This window comes from Pelophylax lessonae (genome assembly GCF_965119305.1).
Source record: "Pelophylax lessonae genome assembly, chromosome: 2".
NCBI lineage: Eukaryota > Metazoa > Chordata > Amphibia > Anura > Ranidae > Pelophylax > Pelophylax lessonae.
In genome coordinates, this window is record NC_138769.1 from 722943708 (window position 1) to 722966365 (window position 22658).

The window sequence follows — 22658 nt, forward strand, 5'->3', positions numbered from 1 at the left end:
AAGTAGTGAGTGTACAGCTTGTATAACAGTGTAAATTTGCTGTCCCCTCAAAATAACACAAACACACAGCCATTAATGTCTAAACCCCTAAGAAAAATGTCCAAATTGGGTCCAATTAGCCATTTTCCCTCCCTGGTGTCATGCAAATCCTTAGTGTTACATGGTCTCAGGTGTGAATGGGGAGCAGGTGTGTTAAATTTGGTGTTATCGCTCTCACTCTTTCATACTGCTAATTGGAAGTTTAAAATGGCACCTCATGGCAAAGAGCTCTCTGAGGATCTGAAAAAAAGAATTGTTGCTCTACATAAAGATGGCCTAGGCTACAAGAAGATTGCCAAGACCCTGAAACTGAGCTGCAGCACAGTGGCCAAGACCATACAGCGGTTTAACAGGACAGGTTCTCGCCGTGGTCAACCAAACAGGTTGAATGCACATGCTCAGCGTCATATCCAAAGGTTGTCTTTGGGAAATAGACGTATGAGTGCTGCCAGCATTGCTGCAGAGGTTGAAGGGGTGGGGGGGTCAGCCTGTCAGTGCTCAGACCATACGCCGCACACTGCAACAATGTGGTCTGCATGGCTGTTGTCCCAGAAGGAAGCCTCTTCTAAAGATGATGCAAAAGAAAGTCCGCAAACATTTTGCTGAAAACAAGCAGACTAAGGACATGGATTACTGGAACCATGTCCTGTGGTCTGATGAGTCCAAGATAAACTTATTTGGTTCAGATGGTGTCAAGCGTGTGTGGCTGCAACCAGGTGAGGAGTACAAAGACAAGTGTGTATTGCCTACAGTCAAGCATGGTGGTGGGAGTGTCATGGTCTTGGGGCTGCATGAGTGCTGCCGGCACTGGGGAGCTACAGTTCATTGTGGGAAGGGAACCATGAATGCCAACATGTACTGTGACATACTGAAGCAGAAGGCGATCCCCCTCCCTTCAGAGACTGGGCCACAGGGCAATATTCCAACATGATAACGACCCCAAACACATCTCCAAGACGACCATTGCTGTGCTAATGAAGCTGAGAGTAAAGGTGATGGACTGACCAAGAATGTCTCCAGACCTAAACCCTATTGAGCATCTGTGGGACATCCTCAAATGGAAGGTGGAGGAGCGCAAGGTATTTAACATCCACCAGCTCTGTGATGTCGTCATGGAGGAGTGGAAGAGGACTCCAGTGGCAACCTGTGAAGCTCTGGTGAACTACATGCCCAAGAGGGTTAATGCAGTGCTGGAAAATAATGGTGGCCACACAAAATATTGACACTTTGGACATTTTCACTTAGGGGTGTACTCACTTTTGTTGCCAGCGGTTTAGACATTAATGGCTGTGTGTTGAGTTATTTTGAGGGGACAGCAAATTTACACCGTTATACAAGCTGTACACTCACTACTTTACATTGTAGCAAAGTGTCATTTCTTTAGGATTGTCACATGAAAAGATATAGATATCCCAGGAGTCAACGGGCCAGGCTGCTGACGTAGCCGCCTAGGCAGACGCGACCGGAAGTCAAGGCGAAGACTATAAAATATTTACAAAAATGTGAGGGGTGTACTCACTTTTGTGAGATACTGTGTGTGTGTGTGTGTGTGTGTGTGTGTGTGTGTGTGCACACAAATACATACACACAGTATCTCACAAAAGTGAGTACACCCCTCACATTTTTGTAAATATTTTATAGTCTTCCCCTTGACTCCCGGCCACATCCGCCTAGGCGGCTATGTCCGCAGCCTGGCCCGTTGACTCCGGGGATATCTATATCATCAATCCCTGAAGTCTTAGGGCATCTCAAATTATTTCCTGACCAGAACAGCATCTACGGGACTACTGTGCGGGCATATTCCTCATGACTGTGCAGATGTAAGGAAGGGAGAGGACAGCTGCACGAAAACCCCGGAAATTAAACCAGGGCGTCCTCAGCTGCCCACATCCTTCATGGCCGCAGCAGCTGAATCGAGGTTGAGAAAAGATAACAAATCGGATTGTAAGTAATTAGAATGTGCACATGGACATCACTTCCCGTTGTGGTTCTAGTGAATTACAGCGATCTCAATGATTTTGTTAGCATGATGTTGGCTAGGAGACTGGGACTCCGCTTTAAATACCTTAATCAGGTATTGAGGCCGCATTATGGACACTAGTTGGAGCTGACCATCATAGGAAATAAACAAAATTATACACAACATGGTGATTATTTGTGACAGCAGTGTGAATGTTTTGAGGACATCGCACAGTGAATGGTTTTATAAACAGGTCCCTAAATGTCCTCCAGTTGGGGTTTAAAACGTTATCAATATAAAATGCAGGTTGTAAACTCTGATATGGTTAAGGCGACGTTCTTCTGCCACCGGCGGCTACTTACACTGCGTCGTCCTCGCTCTCTGCGCAGAGCAGAAGTTTGGAGCGATCCCGGAATTCTATGGTGACTAAGGAGTTCTGGGTGCTTCCCTCTGGTGGTTGGAGCTCTGCAGAAGGTATGTGAAATATGACATTAAGCCCTATAAAGTGTGTTTTCCCCAGAGATATTACAGATATACCATTAAAATCTAACTGTTAAATAAAGATGCTCCCTTGCAGCGGGGCTGCCCCACTATCCAAGGGTTAAATGCTTGTTTAGCTCTGGGGGGGGGGGGGGGGGGGCACACAGAATGCACCTTTACTTACCTGATCCTCTGCCAGCCTGGCTCCCCTCTGCTCTTCCCTACACCTGACCCTCAGCATCCTAATGTCCAATGCAGGGCAATGGGTTCTCTGGAGGACACCAGCACTCAAGTAGATGGGTGCTGGTGATCAGTTTGCCTCCATTGACTTCTAATTCAAGCTACAGGATGCTGTGCTTACACATGGTGTGCCAAGTGCCGGGACAAGGTCATCCAGCACCCAGGGCAAAGATGCCAAACTGCACCCCACCCTTCCGTTAGGGTTAGGGTCAGGGTGCCCCCCTATCCCTGCAATAAACCATTGCACCCAGGGCAGCCATCCCTCCTGCCCACCCCTTGTCCCAGCCCCGGGTGTGCCTGTAGTTCCATGGTTGGTCAGGTTGATGTACCCTCACCCCCGATCTGGTTGATTGATAGGAGCTCCTAGCTGGAGCCTCACCAAGTTTGGAGGGAAAACCTATTTACACATTGCCCTTACATCAGCCACTGCTCACCCTCTATCAAGGCAGGAATGCCCCCACATCCAAAAAGATGGTGGGAAGAGCAGCTGCAGTCATTATGACCACTTAACCACTTGCCATCCAGCCAATTTCCTACATTTTTAAGCAGACACCCTATATAATAAAATGGTGGGTGTTGCAATCTTTTAGGTCACACGGTTGCGGAGCAGTTATTCAAACGCAATTTAAAAAAAAAAAATAAAAAAAAAAAAAAAAACACTAAAGTTAGCCCAATTTTTTTGTAGAATATGAAAGATGTTACACCGAGTAAATAGATACCCAACATGTCACGCTTTAAAATACATAGCGGCAAACTACAGTGTTTTAAAAGCTCTATAGGCGACTTTTAAACATCTTTACAGGCTACCTGTTTAGAGTGGCACAGGAGGTCTGGTGCTAGAATTATTGCTCTCACTCTGACGTTCGCTTCAATACCTCACATGTGTGGTGTGATCACCGTTTAATATGCGTGCGGGAGTAATTAATGTGTCACATTTGCGTATAAGCACAGTGGGACGGGGGCGCTTTAAACTTCTTTTTGTAATAACTTTATTGCTTTTACAAAGGATAAACAACATCCCTTGTGACAGCATGGGCCATGACAGGCCCTCTTCATGGAGAGATTTGGGGTCCATTTAGACTCCAACTCTCTACTCTGGCCCCCTATGCAGCCAATCAGACCGAGATCGGTTTGATCTGCTGCTTCTCTGGCAGCTGGTGGCCAGGTAAATAAAGAGGCGGAATCGGAATGGACTCGTCGCTCCTGGTTTCCAGAGAGAGGGGAACGACATCAATTTTCAATATGTAGGCACCATACCGGTATAATCAGGGCCGGTGCTAGACTATTTTGCACCCTATGCAAGACCAGCTACTTGCACCCCCCCCCCTCCAAATGTGGCCTGCACAGGAATGCTTTCTCCCCTCCTTGCCAACGGTAGCTCCGTGTGCACTGATTGGGAAGCTGGGAGGAAGTGATGTTGCACGCAGTACAGCTTTGCACGGCACCTCATTGGCTGGGTACCTCTTTTTCATGGATTGGCTTCATCTCCAATTTTGGGACCCCTTACACAGCTTTAGGCCTGAGCTCCCTGGGCCTGACCCCCTTTCACTCCATTAGGGTCCACAAAGTCCCCCCCCCCTATATCAGTTCCCAAGAGTCCCCTCTCCCTAAATCAGGGTCCTCAGAGTCCGTCCCCCCCCCCCTTACATCCGGGTCCCCAGAGTTCACCCTTACAACAGAGACCCCACTTTTATTAGGATCCCCAAAGTCCCCCCTTACATTGGGGTCCCCAGAGTCCCCCTGGCTGTGGCTGCGGCCTTGGCAACAGTTAGCCTCGTGGTAGCTCCGTCCATTTGGGGGGGGGGGTGGTTAAAACAGTAAAAAGAATACAAAGAGAATATTAAAATCGGTTTCTTTGGGCAACACCTACTAGAGTTAACGCCAAGAGCCTCACCTCCACACTCCTGCCCTGACCGAACATTCAAGCTGGTAAATCTTAGTGGTATCCTTTCTTCTATATTCTGTCGATTGTCATCAGGGTAATAGACCAGACCTCCGTCCATCCACAGATCAAACCAGTGCTTCTTCCAACGGCGCAAAACCGAACCTGTGGGGCGAGCAGTTGTAAAAGTTTAGTCTCCCGAAGATACCGGCCTAAAAATAAATTATTCAATAAAGTGGACATATCAGATATATTCTTCCACATAAATGCTAAGAAAAGTGTAAGTTAACACTCCAGGTATTTATACCTCTCACCGAGATCTTGCCTATGAAAACGGCCCTGCCAGAATGCGATAGGCAAGTGAAAGGGGACAATTTTACACAACATTTATATTTTTTGGTAAATGCGCTTGCATACCTCCCAACTTTTTAAAATGGGAATAAGGGACACCAATTGGCAAATGTATGTAGGCATAGGACACGCACCCTGCCATGTCCCTAAAGGAGAATTAAAAATAATATATTATAAAATGTATTATTATTATACCCATAAGTGTGTATTTTTTTTTTTATATAACCACTACTATTCCCTTATATTGGCTTTTGCAATTTACAAATGCAGCAGTTTAGAAATTAGATGAAAGGTTTAGCACTAGGAACACTTTTTTTTGAAAGATAGTTGTATATAAAATGCACTTTTTATTTAGATCAGACCAAAAATGAGGGACAAATAGGAGGTGTGACGGTGTTCACCATCACTGGAATTTAAGGACAGATGGGTGATGGTTTGGATTGCTTCATATTTGTCAGCAAGGTCTTCCTGTTTGAAGTTACATACAGCCTGCTTGGTGTTTGTTCTAATGGATTCCGAACGGCACATAGCTGTAGTTCAGATCCCGGATCCTTGGTTGACCGAACCATCAGACGTTGCGATCTGCAAGCTGACTTACTAGAAACAGAGGAGTGTCGGGAGAGCGGAAGCGAGCGAGCAAGGGTCTCGTCGTTACAGGAGGAAAGAGGAACTCTTGTTCCAAATCAGGGACAGTTGGGACCTGTGGCTCTTGCATTGTAAAAAGCTAATGCAAAATACCAGGATGAACCAACTACTGCATACAGTCCAACCACTGCCTAGTTTAAGTCTGCCACCAGTGAGGCCCTTCATGTCACATTGGTGCACTCACCCACAAAGACGAGTGTACTTGTCATCTATAAATAAGGGAAGGGTGATACGGTCCCCCAGAGCTCTGCTGAAGGCAACAGACAAGTTGGATATATAGAAGGGTCTCCATAGGTCTTGCACCACTCCAATGCTGCATGAATGTCCTGACAGCATAGTCTTGTGTGTTCCAGGCTGAGTGATGGCAGATGCAACACAGGCCGCTTCTCCCCTGAATGGTTCCATGTTGCTCACACATCTCTGGGCACCAAGCAAGAGGTAGCCTGCAATGCACTGGGCCTCCTCTTAACCACTTAAGCCCCGGAAGATTTTACCCCCTTCCTGACCAGGGCCTATTTTGAGATTTGGCACTGCGTTACTTTAACAAACAATTGCGCAGTCATGCGACGCTGTACCTAAGCAAATTTGACGTCCTTTTTTTTCCACAAGTAGAGCTTTCTTTTGATGGCATTTGATCGCCTGTGCGATTTTTTGATCATGCGCTATAAACAAAAAAAGAGCGACAATTTTGCAAAAAACAACAATATTTTTCACATTTTTTTTTTAGATGAAATTCCCCCAAAAAAAAATTTTTTTTTACATTTTAGGCCAATTTATTTTATGCTACATATTTTTGGTTAAAACAAAACAAAACAAAACAAAAAAAAAAAAAAAACGCAAAAAAGCGTATTTTTTGATTGGTTTGCGCAAAAGTTATAACTAAGGGAAAGATTGTCATTTTTGTTGTTTTTTTTTTTAAACGCGTAATGGCGGCGATCTGCGATTTTTTTTGAGGGACTGCGACATTGCGGCGGACAGAGCGGACCCTTGACTGACATTTTTGACACTTTTGGGGTTACCAGTGACATTTCTACAGTAATCAGTGCTATACATATGCACTGTTACTGTAAAATTACACTGGCAGTGAAGGGGTTAACTTTTTTTTTTTTTTTTTTTTTTTTAGAGGGTTTTGAGAGGGAGGGGTTGTGTGTCTAACCGTGATTGGCTGTGGCTTGATGTGTAGGAACAGTGATCAACGGTCCTACATAGTAGAACCGTATGATCACTGTTCATACACAGGGGAGAATGACAGGTGGCTTGTTTACATTAGCCGCCTGCCTTTCTCCCGCTCTAACGGACGATCGCAAGTGCCCGGCGGACATCGGGTCCGCCAAACACACGAGCGGGGGGAGGGGGCGCGCCTCCGGCGGCGCGCGCTCGCTCCCCAGAGCCTCACAGGCTAGTGACGTACCCATACATTTTGCCTGTGTGGGGCTGACCGCTGCAGTATATGTACTTACGGCGGATCGGCATGTGGTTAAATAAGTAGTAAATGCCGCTTTGATTTTTACCTACAGGTAAGCTTATAATAAATATATTGTATTCTAGTGAGCAGCAGCCGGTGACGTCACCGACACATGCCCGTGGCGTTCCTTCAGAGCTGTGTGCCGCGAACAATACTCCTGCTTGCATTCGTGTGTGTGAAGTCATCATGGCTGGGCCATTCAAGCGGCTGCAACCCACAACCCAGAGGGAAGACCGGGTGAAGATGGAAGCCTCAAGATGACTGTGCCAGCCACTATAGTGTCAGCCAAGGACAGGTTTGCTCAGGTTACGTTCCTGCACAGAGCCTACTTTACTCCTGCTCGTATGGCTAGCACATACTCTACGGTCAGCTTCCTATGCAATGGGTGGCAGTCAACTGCCGACACTTTCTTTCATATGGTGTGGACTTGCCCTAAAATCCAGGAGTTTTGGGCCACTGTGGGGAAGGTTATAAATCACACGTGCAACCTGTTACTTGGTCTGGACCCCAGGGTGTTTTTACTGGGGGTGATAGACGGTGCAGAGCTAGGTCGGTATGTCAAGTTATTTGGGTTTTTCTCCTCTTCTATGCCCAGAGGGAGATCTTCTTAAATGGAAAGGATTACCCCCTACTGTGACTTCCTGGCATGCAACCATTAATGCCGTGCTACCTCTATACAGGCTTAACTATGCAAGCCAAAACTGCCCCAGAAACTGCAATACAATTTGGTCGGCCTGGAAAGACTCCTGGGGTACCTGACTTTGTAGTTGACTTGAGACCCAACTGGTTGTTTATTTACCTCCAATAATGCCTAAAACTCCCATGCATTTTGGGTTGATCTTACCGTCCCCCCACCCTCCTTTCCTAGTCCCACTCACAAATATCCTTCCCAGATCCCAGAACTAATGTGGTTGCCTATTTATGACTATGTTGTATCACTGATATTATATTGAAATGAATTTGTGCCTTCTCCATTGGTTCTTGTGTATCCATGCTACGGCACTGGTCGCTCTGACCCAACATATTGTACTTGTATGATGCCTTCTTTTGTTATATACAAAGTGTATATTTTACCAGCTGCATTTGTTGTATTTGGTTCCCCCCCCCCCCCTTTTATTTTTTTAATCCAACTCTACTTGTTAAAAAGAAGATGGAAGCCTCTGCGGCGGCGATAGCGTGCCGCTGGAGGGCATAGTTTCAAGGGAAGTCTTTCATAATGTGCTAGTATGCAGTGAACATAGGCGTGCGCACAGGGTGTGCCGGGTGTGCCTGGGCACACCCTAATCACTGTGGGCACATTAGCATTATCGCTCTGTTTGCCAGTGAGGAGATGGGAAAAGATCTTCCTCTGACCTGCTCTGCCATAAGAGGAGTGCCACACACTTCTATTTCACTTTGCCAGCAGGGAGAGTAATGTACCGGGGCCATATACATGTAGGCAAACACATGCATGTGTATTTAAACTTTGGGGTGCACACCCTAATGCAATAGGCTGCGCACACCTATGGCAGTGAATACTACCACATTAGGATATGGCTTTGCAGGAGGAAAACCTTTTATTTTAAAGAGTTTTACCGCTTTAAGCCGATGTCTGGATCTACTGCCTACCCAGACCTTTTAGTGCCAGCCTCTCCTGCACAACACAACCCTCCCATCGGCTCCCAGAAATTCCCTCTTTTGTACTTTCCACACAACTGCTCTTTCCGGTCTCTCTCACAGCCAACTAAACTAGTACCACTGCCATTTGGGCGGGGCTTAAATCCAGGGCCAGTGAAGTGGCCAATCTCATTCCTCTCTCCGCCATGCTGTCCTATCATGGTGGGGAAGAGAAGCAAGCTGAATGTCCAGAATGTGTGTTTCCTGCAGCTCCAAGGACCGCCAGCCAGGACTTCATAAAAGGCAAAAATCTGAAGAGCATATGAAGAAGCTCTAGATAGCTGGTGCTCAATTCATAAAGCTTTAACACAAGAATAGGGATCTTTTTAGCTGAACGGAATTTATTCTCTCGAGAAAGATTTAATGGGGGGGGGGGGGGGGGTATGATCAACATGTATACATAAGGGATCCATTTAGTGACCTTGGCGTTGAGTTATTCACTTTAAAAATAGGTCATCACAGAGGACAAAAAGGGGCACTCTTAATGTCTGGAGGAATTCAGATTTAAATCTCCAAATACGGAAAGGCTTCTTCACAGTAAGAGCTGTAAAAAATGAGAAATAATAGACTTCCTCAAGAGCTGGTTCTGGTCAGCTCAGTAGATTGCTTTAAGAAAGGCCTGGATTATTTCCTAGATACACACAATATACCTGGATAATAATATTTATAGGTAAAGTTGATCCAGGGAATATTGGATTGCCTCTTGGGGGGGAATCAGGAAGGAATGCAAGTGTATCTTACATGGGTTTTCATCCAATTCCCTGTACTCTACACAGGGCTGCCATCATACATGTAGGGACTTGGGCCCCATTCAAAGTGGTCTTTAACGCAGGGCAAAAGGGGCAGCTGCCCCTTGCCCCAGTTACTTTTGTGGGGCCCAAAGCAGCGGTCCCTCAAGTATGCACCAGTGGCAAAAACTACCACCACGACCAGGTTAACTGGCTTCCTCCTGTATAGTTCCCAGTATCCCAGCTTAGTCCTGCCTGTAAAAACTATTGGTTACTAGGCCCACTTAGCACACCAATCAGTTGCATGGAGGCCCCGGTATTCATAGAAGGATGCAACTGCCTCCTCCATAGCTGCTCTGCCTCTAGTGCTATACTTCCTGCTGACAACAAAACAGGCCAGGAGTCTGAGAGGACCTGCTGTCTGGACCAGGACACTGCTGCTGAGCTGACTGGTCAGGAGTCTGAGGGGAGCTGGGTGCTGTCCAGAATGGGACACTGCTGCTGATGTAAGACAGGGTCCAGTGAGGGGAGATGGAGTAAGAAGAGTCCTGGTGCCGGTATCCTTGGAGCCGAGGAGAGGGAGGGGGACAGGGATTGCACAGGTGTATTCTAGTGGGAGGGAGACAGGCCATCTCTTTGCTGAATATATGGAGATGTCCCTTTGCTAAATATATGAAGATGTCCCTTTGCTAAATATATGGAGATGTCCCTTTGCTAAATATATGGAGATGTCCCTTTGCTAAATATATGGAGATGTCCCTTTGCTAAATATATGGAGATGTCCCTTTGCTAAATATATGGGGATGTCCCTTTGCTAAATATATGGAGATGTCCCTTTGCTAAATATATGGAGATGTCCCTTTGCTAAATATATGGAGATGTCCCTTTGCTAAATATATGGAGATGTCCCTTTGCTAAATATATGGAGATGTCCCTTTGCTAAATATATGGAGATGTCCCTTTGCTAAATATATGGAGATGTCCCTTTGCTAAATATATGGAGATGTCCCTTTGCTAAATATATGGAGATGTCCCTTTGCTAAATATATGGGGATGTCCCTTTGCTAAATATATGGGGATGTCCCTTTGCTAAATATATGGGGATGTCCCTTTGCTAAATATATGGGGATGTCCCTTTGCTAAATATATGGGGATGTCCCTTTGCTAAATATATGGAGATGTCCCTTTGCTAAATATATGGAGATGTCCCTTTGCTAAATATATGGAGATGTCCCTTTGCTAAATATATGGAGATGTCCCTTTGCTGAATATATGGGGATGTCCCTTTGCTAAATATATGGAGATGTCCCTTTGCTAAATATATAGAGATGTCCCTTTGCTAAATATATGGAGATGTCCCTTTGCTAAATATATGGAGATGTCCCTTTTTTTTTTTTAAAGGTATTTTATTGAACAAACAAAACAATACAAAACAGAGAAATAATCAGAACCATGTCAATTGAGGAGCCAAAAAAGACACACACAAGACTCCATTTCACAACAAAAGCCATGACAAAAATAACATACATAGTTGTCAGCCGTACCATTAGTATAGAACCCTAGTCAGAAACTGAAGAAGCAGTCCGGTCAGAGTCCACCCAAAAAGACCAAATTTTCCGGAACTTCCTGGGGCAGCCTCTGGCCTCATACGTCATTTTATACAGAGGCAATGCCTGATTAATGAGAGCAATCCATAATGGAACGTCAGGGGGAGCAGTAGACTTCCATCTAGTAGCTATAGTCTTCCTAGCATAAAAGAATGTCAAGCGGAGAAACAATTTAGTACGGGCAGGGACGTCCTCGTCATCCACATAACCCAGCAGACAACGAAGGGGGCTACAAATATTGGATAACAGAGATATCTGCAATAAAAGCTGTGACTTCCGACCAAAAGGCCCGGACAGGTGGACAGTCCCAGAACATATGAAAAAATGAACCATCAGCAGCATTACACTTGGAGCATAGCGGAGAAGGCAATGTACCCATTTTGTGCAGGAGTACTGGGGTATAGTACGCCCTGTAAAGAAGCTTCAATTGGATAACCCTATCCCTAGAGGAGATAACAACAGGTATTTGTTCCGGAAGGACGTCTTGCCACACCTCATCCGACAATTCCGGAATATCCTCCCGCCACTGAGACTCAACCACCGCGAGCCGTTTGGAGTGAGAATGTAAAAGTCGAGTATAATATGTAGAGACCAGCTTCTCATGTGAAGAGTCAGAAAGAAGGTTTTCCAAGGGGGTCGGTTCAAGCGAGACATCACGGAGGCCAAACTGTGCGGCCGCCGTGTGTCTCAATTGCAAGTATCGGTAGTAAGCCGTGGGGGGCAGACCAAAGGTAGATTGCATGTCCGCAAAGGACCTGAAGGTTCCCCGGACATACAAATGAGAAATAGATTTCACCCCTAGGCGGGACCAGAAAAGGCCATCATCCCGACTAAAGAACTCCTTCAGCCGCGGATTGCTCCAAAGGGGGGCATTGGGGGAATGCAGCTCCGGAGGGTCGGAACCATCCAAGGCCGCAGCCGCGAAAATCCGCAGGGTGACAGAAACAAGAGCAGTGTTCGGTCTGCCCATAACGGACCTTCGATGTACCAAGTTTTGCAGTGATTCATAGGAGGTGAAAATAGCCGCTTCCAATGAAGCCGCAGCATTAGCATCCTCCGGGTGGAACCACCAATGAGCATGGGCCAATTGAGACGCGAAGTAGTATAGACGCAAGTTAGGCGCAGCCAGCCCGCCCGCGAGAACCGGCAGCTGCAGAGCATCCCTGGCCACACGCGCCGCCCGACCCCCCCAAATAAAGGAAGTCAGGAGCGAGTCAATGGCCTGAAAGCGGCGCTTAGGGACATATACCGGGGAATGGCTGAGCACATACAAAAAACGGGGGAGAAAGATCATTTTAAAAATATTAATCCGGCCTAGCACCGTGAGGGGAAGCGTAGACCAAAGCCGCAGCGAGGACCTAAGACGGGCAACCAGGGGATCCAGGTTGTTGGAAAAGAATCGAGACAAGGGGAGCTGAATCTCAATCCCCAAATATCGAAACCGATCCACAACCTGGAGGGGACAAGAGGCAAGGGAAGGGGGCAGAGCCTGGGGATCCAGGGGGAACAGCGTGGACTTACTCCAATTCACCCTGAAACCAGAGAAGTGACCAAAGCGTTCGATAACATTCAACAGAATAGGGAGGGATTGATAGGGATCCGCCAGATATATCAACATATCGTCCGCGTACAGGGAGACCTTTTCTTCCAAGCCATTGATCACAAAGCCCGCAATACCCTCACAAAGGCGGATCTGCGCAGCCAAGGGCTCAATGGCCAGGGCAAACAACAGCGGAGATAGCGGACACCCCTGCCTGGTGCCCCGAAAAATGGGAAAGGGGTCCGACACAAAACCGTTCACCCGAAGACGAGCACGAGGTAGATAATACAGAAGGCGGACCCACTTTATAAATCCGGGCCCAAAGCCAAATTTCGCCAACACTTCCAATAAATAAGGCCATTCCACGGAGTCGAAAGCCTTATGAGTGTCCAGGGTCACAACGACCCTGGACCCCACAGAGGCATGAGTCGTCTGAAGGTTAGTAAAAAGTCTACGCAGGTTGATCGATGTAGAACGGCCAGGAATAAATCCCGACTGATCCGCACCCACCAAGTCCGTGACAACCGTATTCAGACGCCTCGCGAGGACTTTGGCGAGAATCTTGACATCAGTATTAATAAGCGAGATCGGGCGGTACGACTCACAGAGAAGGGGGTCTTTACGTGGCTTGGGGATGAGCACAATGAGAGCTTCTGTCATAGAGGGTGGCAGACGTCCCTCCTTGAGAGCACAATTGAACACAGTCAGTAAATGGGGGACCAGCAATTCTCTATAGTGCAAGTACCATTCGATAGGAAAACCATCCAGGCCAGGTGTCTTATTGTGTGCGAAAGTGGCTAGGGCCTTGTTTATCTCATCCGCAGTCAGGGGCGAATCCAGAAAACTAGATTGGCCGGCCGACAACTTAGGCAAAGTAATATCATATAAGAAATCATCAAGTTCAACAATGGTATAATGAGCTCTAGATTGGTACAAGGAGGAATAAAAAGCAACAAAACTGGCCAGAACATCGGGGGTTTGTTCCACAATGACACCGGCGTGGCTGGTAATCCGAGGGATGACACAGGGCTGGTATTCCGGCCTAGCCAAATAAGCCAAGAGGCGACTGTTCTTATCGCCCAGTTCAAAAATGCGCTGATTTTGATAAAGGAGTTTCTTCTGTGTACGCTCCACAACCACCAGATCCAAGTCCCGAGCCCTGGCCCGCCAAGAGGCATGGTGCTGGGGAGTAGGGTCATCAGTATATTGTCGTTCAGCCGCATGCAGCGCCAGTTCGGCGTCAACCAACTTAGTCTGGCGAGCCTTCCTGGCACCGCCCACGGCAGACGAAAAGGTACCTCTCATGGTCGCCTTAAAGGCCTCCCAGGTCAACAATTCAGATCCAGCTTGTTTATTGAGTGCCCAATATGAGTTCATCTCCGCCGACCCCTGGTCAGTCACTGCCTGGTCCGCCAGCCACAAGGGGCTGAGCCTCCAGAGTTTATAATTAGGGGGGGACCCCAAGGCGAGATCCACCAGTAAAGGGGAGTGATCCGATACTGCGCGGGGCAGATACCTGACACCCGAAAGAAGACTTAGCAGTTCCCGAGGGAGCAGGCAGAGATCAATGCGGGACAATGTATTATGGGAGCTGGAATAACAGGAATACTCAGTAATCCCCCCATGTTTCCATCTCCAGGCGTCCAGGAGATCCAATTTGTCCAAGTAGGAGCATAAAGGAGTTGGTGCGGAGGAGACAGCTCCAGACCTGTCCAGAGCAGCATCGAGGACCGTATTAAAGTCACCCGCCATAATAAGGGGACCCTCAGCCATTTCCAAGACCAGACCCAGCATACGGTCAAAAAACTGTCTAGTAAACGGCGGAGGGACATAAACGTTAACCAGGGTATAGGGCTTACCCAGAAATTCGAAGACAAGAATAATAAAACACCCCGAAGGGTCAGTCTTCAAATGCTTGATGGTGACAGGGGCTGATTTTGCAATTAGAATCGAAGTACCGCGAGCATACGAGGAATACGTAGAGTGTAGCGCGTACGCCACATGCGCCCTCTTTAGGGCCATCACCCTGGACCCCTGGAGATGGGTTTCCTGCAATAAAACAATGTGAGGGTTATGACGTTTTAAATATTCGAAAACCAGGGAACGCTTGACTTTAGAATTTAGCCCCCTGACGTTCCAAGAGACTAAACGGAGAGTAGACATAGTGATATGTTAAAAATCAGCGTTGGTGACCGGGGGGGTCCCAAAAAAGGGGGAGGCCCCCCCCCCGAGCACCAAGACCTCACAATATGGCAGGCAAAACCACTGGCAGGCAATATGCATAGGAGGAGAAGGCACAGACAAGAACCAAAATATTATCAAGTACAGCAAGGCAGAAATGAAAATCGTATCACCTAGGCGTAAAAAAAATCCCTGATAAGAGTCCAAGAAGACATGACGGAGTAAACGCAAATCAAAAAAAGGGGGGAGAGACCCCCACAATCCCAGATAAACACAAAAACAGTAGTAACCCAACACCCATCCCACCCTAACCCACCCGGCCCTCAGTCCCCAACAGTTGAGAGCTTGAAATCCCATAACCAGAAAACAGTGTAGTTCAGGGAAACGTGGATCTGCTCGTCCTGAAGCAGACAGGAATGGTAGCAAAAAAAGGAAAAAAGGGGGTGAAGGGGAGCAACCATCCCCAAAAATGCCCTTCCAGAGGAACAAGGGGGGGTCCCCCCATTCAGGAGGACACCCGACAATCACAAAAAAGAGTTGTAAGAAGGATCATAGAATATAAAGGTGCATCCCAACGACATCCAGGAGGAAGAAAGGGAAACCTAGCAGCAGTTGCAAGACACAGGCCAGCGATCACCGACGAGGAGACCTATGATCCTGGGAGGGAGGGGAGCGGCGTCCCAGGGAATCCACCCACTGCGCAGCGTCCTGAGGATCCTGAAAAAAGTGGGCTTTACCTTGATAGATGACCCTCAAACGAGCCGGGTACAGGATACTATACGGCAATTGTAAATCCCGCAGTCTCCTCTTAACTGCCATGAAGGAGGCCCGCTGTTTCTGGGTCGCAGCAGAGAAGTCCGGGAAGATAGATACAGCGTGGTTATTATACAGGATTCGGCCCTTGTCCCTAGAGGCCCGGAGCACAGCCTCCCTATCACGGAAGTGCAGGAGCTTGATGAGAAGAGGACGGGGTGGGGCCCCGGGCGGCAAGGGGCGCAATGGCACTCTGTGCGCCCTTTCAATGGCAAACAAGGGGGAGAAAACTTCCTTCCCAAAAGTATCGATAAGCCAATGTTCCATGAATGATTCAGGATTTTTACCCTCCGATCCCTCCGGAAAGCCCAAAAAACGCAAATTATTGCGCCTGAGGCGGTCCTCCATGTCCGTTAGCTTGTCTGTAGTAGCGACATGGCCCCTCTGTAACTCTGACACAGTGGACTGCATGGGGCGGTGGGCATCTTCCATGTCACTAATACGCTGCTCCGCGTTGCCCACCCTGTGGCGAAGGTTGTGCACATCCTGTTTGAGAAACGACATGTCCATCTGTACAGACTCAATCTGTGAGGCAAGCGAGGTCTGACAGTGCTGGCTAGCGTCCCATTATGGCAGACAGGGTAGGTTCGGGCCTATCCACAGACAGAGCAGGCTCCGAGGGTACGGGGGAGCCCAGGGAAGGAGAGAGGGCATCACTTACAGTCACCGCCAGCCGAGACGATCCAGGAGAGATCGCTTCCCCCTCCACAGAGGCCGATGCCATCCGCACAGCCGAGGAGCGAGCGATCTGGGAGGAAGGGCCCGCAGCACGCGCCGGGCCGGCGCCATCTTGGGATCGTGGCAGCGTGAGGTCCGGCGGGCGGATACCGAGTGCTTCTGGACCGGGAGGACCGATTTTGACCATCGCCGCGGGTGCACCGGGATATCAGGAGACAGGAGACGTCGGAATCAGGTGAGTAGGATGTCGGGTTCCAGCAGGATCACGGAAGGATCAGGGCAGATAGGACAGAGCTCCGGAGCCGCGCTGCTTTCACATCCGAGTTCCGGCCACGCCCCGGAGATGTCCCTTTGCTAAATATATGGAGATGTCCCTTTGCTAAATATATGGGGATGTCCCTTTGCTAAATATATGGGGATGTCTCTCTGCTGGATTGGGCCATCTCTCTGCTGAATATATGGGGACGTCTCTCTGCTGGATTGGGCCATCTCTTTGCTGAATATATGGGGATGTCTCTGCTGAATTGGGCCATCTCTTTTCTGAATATATGGGGATGTCTCTTTTCTGAATATATGGGGATGTCTCTTTTCTGAATATATGGGGATGTCTCTTTTCTGAATATATGGGGATGTCTCTTTTCTGAATATATGGGGATGTCTCTCTGCTGGATTGGGCCATCTCTCTGCTGAATATATGGGGATGTCTCTCTGCTGGATTGGGCCATCTCCTTGCTGAATATATGGGGATGTCTCGCTGCTGAATATATGGAGATTTCTCGCTGCTGAATATATGGGGATGTCTCGCTGCTGGATTGGGCCATCTCTTTGCTGAATATATGGGGCTGTCTCTTTGCTGGATTGGGCCATCCTTTTGCTGAATATATGGGGATGTCTCTTTGCTAAATATATGGGGATGTCTCTCAGCTCTATTGGGCCATCTCTTGGCTGAATATATGGGGATGTCTCTCTGCTGGATTGGGACATCTCTTTGCTGAATATATGGGGATGTCTCTGTGCTGGATTGAGCCATCTCCTTGCTGAATATACGAGGATCTCTCTCTGCTGAATATATGGGGATGTCTCTGTGCTGGATTGAGCCATCTCCTTGCTGAATATACGAGGATCTCTCTCTGCTGAATATATGCGGATGTCTCTGCTGGATTGGGCCATCTATTTGCTGAATATATGGGGAGGTCTATGCTGGATTGGGCCATCTCTCTGCTGAATATATGGGGATGTCTCTCTGCTCGATTGAGCCTTCTCCTTGCTGAATATACAAGGATCTCTCTCTGCTGAATATATGGGGATGTCTCTCTGCTGGATTGGGCCATCTAATTGCTGAATATATGGGGGATGTCTCTCTGCTGATTGGGCCATCTCTTTGCTGAATATATGGGGATGTCTCTCTGCTGAATATATGGGGATGTCTCTCTGCTGGATTGGGCCATCTCTTTGCTGAATATATGGGGGATGTCTCTCTGCTGGATTGGGCCATCTCTTTGCTGAATATATGGGGATGTCTCTTTGCTGAATACAGTATATGGGGTGATGACTTGGGATGTACTTTTCATTTTCATATATTAAGTTTTAAGAGTGCTAAAAATAAAAAAAAGTGGGTGCACTGAAGGTGGGATCCCAGGGGGGGGGGGGGGTAGCCCAAGCCTAAAGCTGTGTAAGGGGCCCAGGGACCATGCAAGGTCCGTACTGGGCTACTAGTCTTCCATGACTACAAGACGCAGTAAAAAATAAAAAGACATTTAGAGTTCACTTACTCTGCCTCCAGAGCCAGCCGCTCTTCACTAAAGCCATCTCCAACGGCGGGAACGTCTGCAAGAGGAACAGAGAACAAATCTACATGAAGCCAATCACACAATCAGCAGTCTTTTCATGCTGCTAGTATGTCACCTTAAAGAGAATCTGTTTGTCCATGCGATTTTCATTTTAAACCAATTATATTTCTGAATTAATTAAATTTAATAAAAGCCAGCCTGGAATAGAAGGGTTAATACGTCCGCCTTTTGCTGTATTGCAAGGCTAGAAAACGCAACAATTAAAAACACTCCTGGTAGTGTAAGGTATACATTGAGTGAAAAAAGTATTTGACCCCCTGCTGATTTTGTACATTTGCCCACTGACAAAGAAATTATCGGTCTATAATAATTTTAATGGTAGTAACAGAACAAAAAAAAAAAATCCAGAAAAAACGCATTTCAAAAAGTTATAAATGACTTTGCATTTTAATGAGTGAAATAAGTATTTGACCCTTTTGCAAAACATGACTTTGTACTTGGTGGAAAAACCCTTATTGGCAATCACAGAGGTCAGAAAAATCTTGAAGTTGGCCACCAGGTTTGCACACATCTCAGGGATTTGTCCCACTCCTCTCCAAGTCATGAAGGTTCAAGGCATTTGGCAACTCGAACCTTTAGCTCCCCCCACAGATTTTCCATGCGATTAAGGTCTGGAGACTGGCTAGGCCACTCCAGGACCTTAATGTACTCCTTCTTGAGCCACTCCTTTGTTGCCTTGGCCGTGTGTTTTGGGTCATGGTCATGCTGAAATACCCATCCACTACCCATTTTCAGTGCCCTGGCTGGGGGGGGGGGGGGGGGGGGGAGAGGAGGTCCTTGCCCAAGATTTGACGGTGCATGGCCCCGTCCATCGCCCCTTTGATGCGGTGAAGTTGTTCTGCCCCTTTAGCAGAAAAATACCCAAAAAGCATATGGTTTCTACCTCCATGTTCCACGGTAGGCATGGTGTTCTTGGGGGTCATAGGCAGCATTCCTCCTCCTCCAAACACGGCAAGTTTAGTTGATGCCAAAGAGCGTTTCATTTTGGTCTCATCTGACCACAACACTGTTACCCAGTTCTCCTCTGAATCATCCCTTCCCCGCTCCTTGTAATTGACAGCCGAGCGGCTTCTCAGCCACATCGGTTGTCATTACAAAACAGCCGACCGTCGGCTATGGACGCCGGTACCGGGGTGATGCCTCTAGCTGCAGGTATCAATCCGGTACAGCACTTTCCCGAAATATCAGCAATATCGGTAACCTCGGGGGGGCCGATTCTGATATATCGGGGAAAGTGCATATCGGCCCCCGATATATTGGGTTTGCCCATAAATCGGTCGATCCTATATATATTGTATATACACACACAATATATATATATATATATATATATATATATATATATATATATATATATATATATATATATATATATATATATATACACACACACGTATATGTATAAAAAAAAAAAAAAAAAAAAAAAAAAAAAAAAAAAAAAAAAAAGTTTCCCAGCTGTGTATTCGAAGATTAGGTGACTTTCACTAGATAGAAATATTTAAAGACACTCCATTCAGCTGTTAAAAAATGAATTCCCTTCTGGTAGTCCCACCCATAAGGACTGGGATGCCATTAACCACTTAAGCCCCGGAAGATTTTACCCCCTTCCTGACCAGGGCCTATTTTGCGATTCGGCACTGCGTGACTTTAACGGACAATTGCGCAGTCGTGTGACGATGTACCTAAACTAATTTGACGTCCTTTCTTTCCCACAAATAGAACTTTCTTTTGGTGGTATTTGATCACCTGTGCGATTTTTTGATCATGCGCTATAAACAAAAAAAAAAAAAAAAAAAAAAAGAGCGTAAATTTTGCAAAAACAACATTTCTCACTTTTTTTTTTTATATGAAATTACCAAAAAAAAAAAAAAAAAAGTAAATCAAAATTTAACATTTTAGGCCAATTTGTTTTATGCTACATAGGTTTGGTAAAAAAAAAAATTATCACAAAAAGCGTATTTTGATTGGTTTGCGCAAGAGTTATTGCGTTTACTAACTAAGGGAAAGCTTTGTCATTTTTGTTGTTTTTTTTTTTTTTTTTTTTACGAGTAATGGCGGCGATCTGCGTTTGTTGTGGGACTGCAACATTGCGGCGGACAGATCGGACCCTTGACACCTTTGGGGTTACCAGTGACATTTCTACAGTAATCAGTGCTATACATATGCACTGTTACTGTAAAAATAACACTGGCAGGGAAGGAGTTAACTTTATTTGAGAGGGAGGGGTTATGTGTGTCCTAGGGGCGTGCTTCTAACTGATTGGCTGTGGCTTGAGGTGTAAGAACAGAGATCAATGGTCCTACATAGTAGAACCGTATGATCTCCATTCTTACACAGGGGAGAATGACAGGCGGCTGTGTTTACATTAGACGCCTGCCTTTCTCCCGCTGTAACGGACAACCGCGAGTGCCCGGCGGACATCGGGTCTGCCGGGCACACACGCTAGGGGGGGGGGGGGGGGGGGGGGGAGACCGTGAGCGAGCGGGAGCACGCCTTCGGCGGCGCGTGCTCGCTCCCTAGAGCCCACAGGCTAGCGACGTAAACCTACGTCACTTTGCCTGTGAGGGGCTGACCGCCGACGTAAATCGGCAAGTGGTTTTAAAGTTTAAGTGCATGTGAAGGCAGGCGTCCCAACACTTTTGGTAATAGATTGCATACACAGTATTAGAATATAGAACTTTTTTTACTCAATGGATTTGTAAATTTTGTTCACCCAGTCCGATGATCCAGGCACTCCTTCCACACATTCCAGGCAGGTCCAGGACAATATAGCCTGGCCAGAACCCTTTGGTTAGACAATAGATGAGCACCAAACAGAATGCGAAGGTTGTCCCTTTGCTCTTCTCCCCTATATGCACATTCATAAGTTTGACGGTCCTCTTATCGCTGACAAAGCATAAAAAGAGAGGAAAAAAAAAAAAAATTCTCATCTAAAACTTCTTTCAGAACAGACTCAGCACTCTGCTAATTATTTAATTTGTAGAAAATTACATCTGATATTGTATCTGTAGGGAAGCTAATTCACTTTCACGGCCATGTGATCAGGGTCAGCGCTCATTGTCGCTCAGTGGTTTTTAGAATGACAAAAAATATAATTTGATCTAACAGCAAAGTTATTTAATATACCACAAGCAACCCTGTGCTGGTTTTTAACATAATAGGATTGGCGGTCTAGATACTGACAAACTACATATCCCAGCACTTTTGCAGCTGGTCAGCTCAGACATTGGCCATGGAGGCCATAGAGCAGCCCAGGAAACCCTGAACAATGAATGGGGGGGGGGGGGGGGGGCTGGAAAGGCTTTGACCTTGGAATGGGGGACAAGTTTGCAAGACCTTGCATTTCTTTAAATTATATATGGTATATATGGTGCCAATTAATTGAAAAAATTAGGAGGGACACTGGGAAATAAAACAAGAACCTACATGCCACGTCCGGCAACTGCTAGTGGGTGTGGGCAAAAAAGTGGTCTTGGCCAATAAAATGGGTGTCACTTCACGGCGTATGGAACCTTTTCCTCTATGCTAGATTTTACACAATTAGGGGCTGGGGGTACAGAGAACGTGTAAGTAATAGGAGACCAAACACTGGTGTCAACGGCAGGAATAGTCACTCCCAACATTGGCTTCGGTAAAATAAACACCAGAATTGGTGGTCAGTGGCAGTAATATTAAGCTCCCCTCCTTTCATTAGTGGTCAGTAGCAGTTATATTTACCTCCACCCCTTTTCATTGGTGGTCAGTGGAAGGAATGTTAAAGCCTCCCCGCTTTCATTGTTAGTGGCAGTAATAATCAAACCTCACCCCACCCTTCTTTAATGGTTAGTCAGTGGCAGTAATAATGAACCCCAAATATCCTTTTATTAGCAGCCAGTGGCAATAGTATTAAAGCTTCCCTTTCATTGGTGGTCAGTGGCTGTAATATTAAATCCCCACTTTCATTGGTGGTCAGTGGCTACAAAACTAAATCACCCTTTTCATTGGTGGTCAGTGGCAGTAATATTAAATCCCCCCCCCCCCCTTTCATTGGTGATCAGTGGCTGTAATATTAAATCCCCCCTTTTATTTGTGGTCAGTGGCTGGAATAATAAATCCCCCCTTTTATTTGTGGTCAGTGGCTGTAATATTAAATCCACCCTTTCATTGGTGGTCAGTGGCTGTAATATTAAATCCACCCTTTCATTGGTGGTCGGTGGCTGGAATATTAAATCCACCCTTTCATTGGTGGTCAATGGCTGTAATAATAAACCCCCCCTTTCATTGGTGGTCAGTGGCAGTAATATTAAATTCCCCCCTTTCATTGGTGATCAGTGGCTGTAATATTAAATCCCCCCCTGTCATTGGTGGTCAGTGGCTGCTATATTAAATCCCCCCCCTGTCATTGGTGGTCAGTGGCTGCAATATTAAAGCCCCCCCTTTTATTGGTGGTCAGTGGCTGTAATATTAAAGCCCCCCTTTTTTTGGTGGGCAGTGGCTGCAATATTAAAGCCCCCCTTTCATTGGTGGTCAGTGGCTGTAATATTAAATCCCCCCTTTCATTGGT

The 22658-nt window shown here is 46.7% G+C and overlaps 1 protein-coding gene across 1 annotated transcript in view; it reads right to left on the reverse strand.

The window, feature by feature from the left end:
* Positions 1 to 18134, reverse strand: part of PLEKHB1 (pleckstrin homology domain containing B1) — a 29522-nt gene extending 11388 nt beyond the window's left edge. Inside the window, exons 1-3 of the mRNA XM_082247242.1 lie at positions 18038 to 18134; positions 4614 to 4766; positions 2362 to 2464 (exon numbers count right to left, since the gene is read on the reverse strand). Coding sequence (XP_082103368.1) covers positions 2362 to 2464; positions 4614 to 4766; positions 18038 to 18074 — 293 coding nt within the window. The 5' untranslated portion in view covers positions 18075 to 18134. The remainder of the gene's footprint in view (positions 1 to 2361; positions 2465 to 4613; positions 4767 to 18037) is intronic.
* Between the last annotated feature and the right edge of the window lie 4524 nt (positions 18135 to 22658).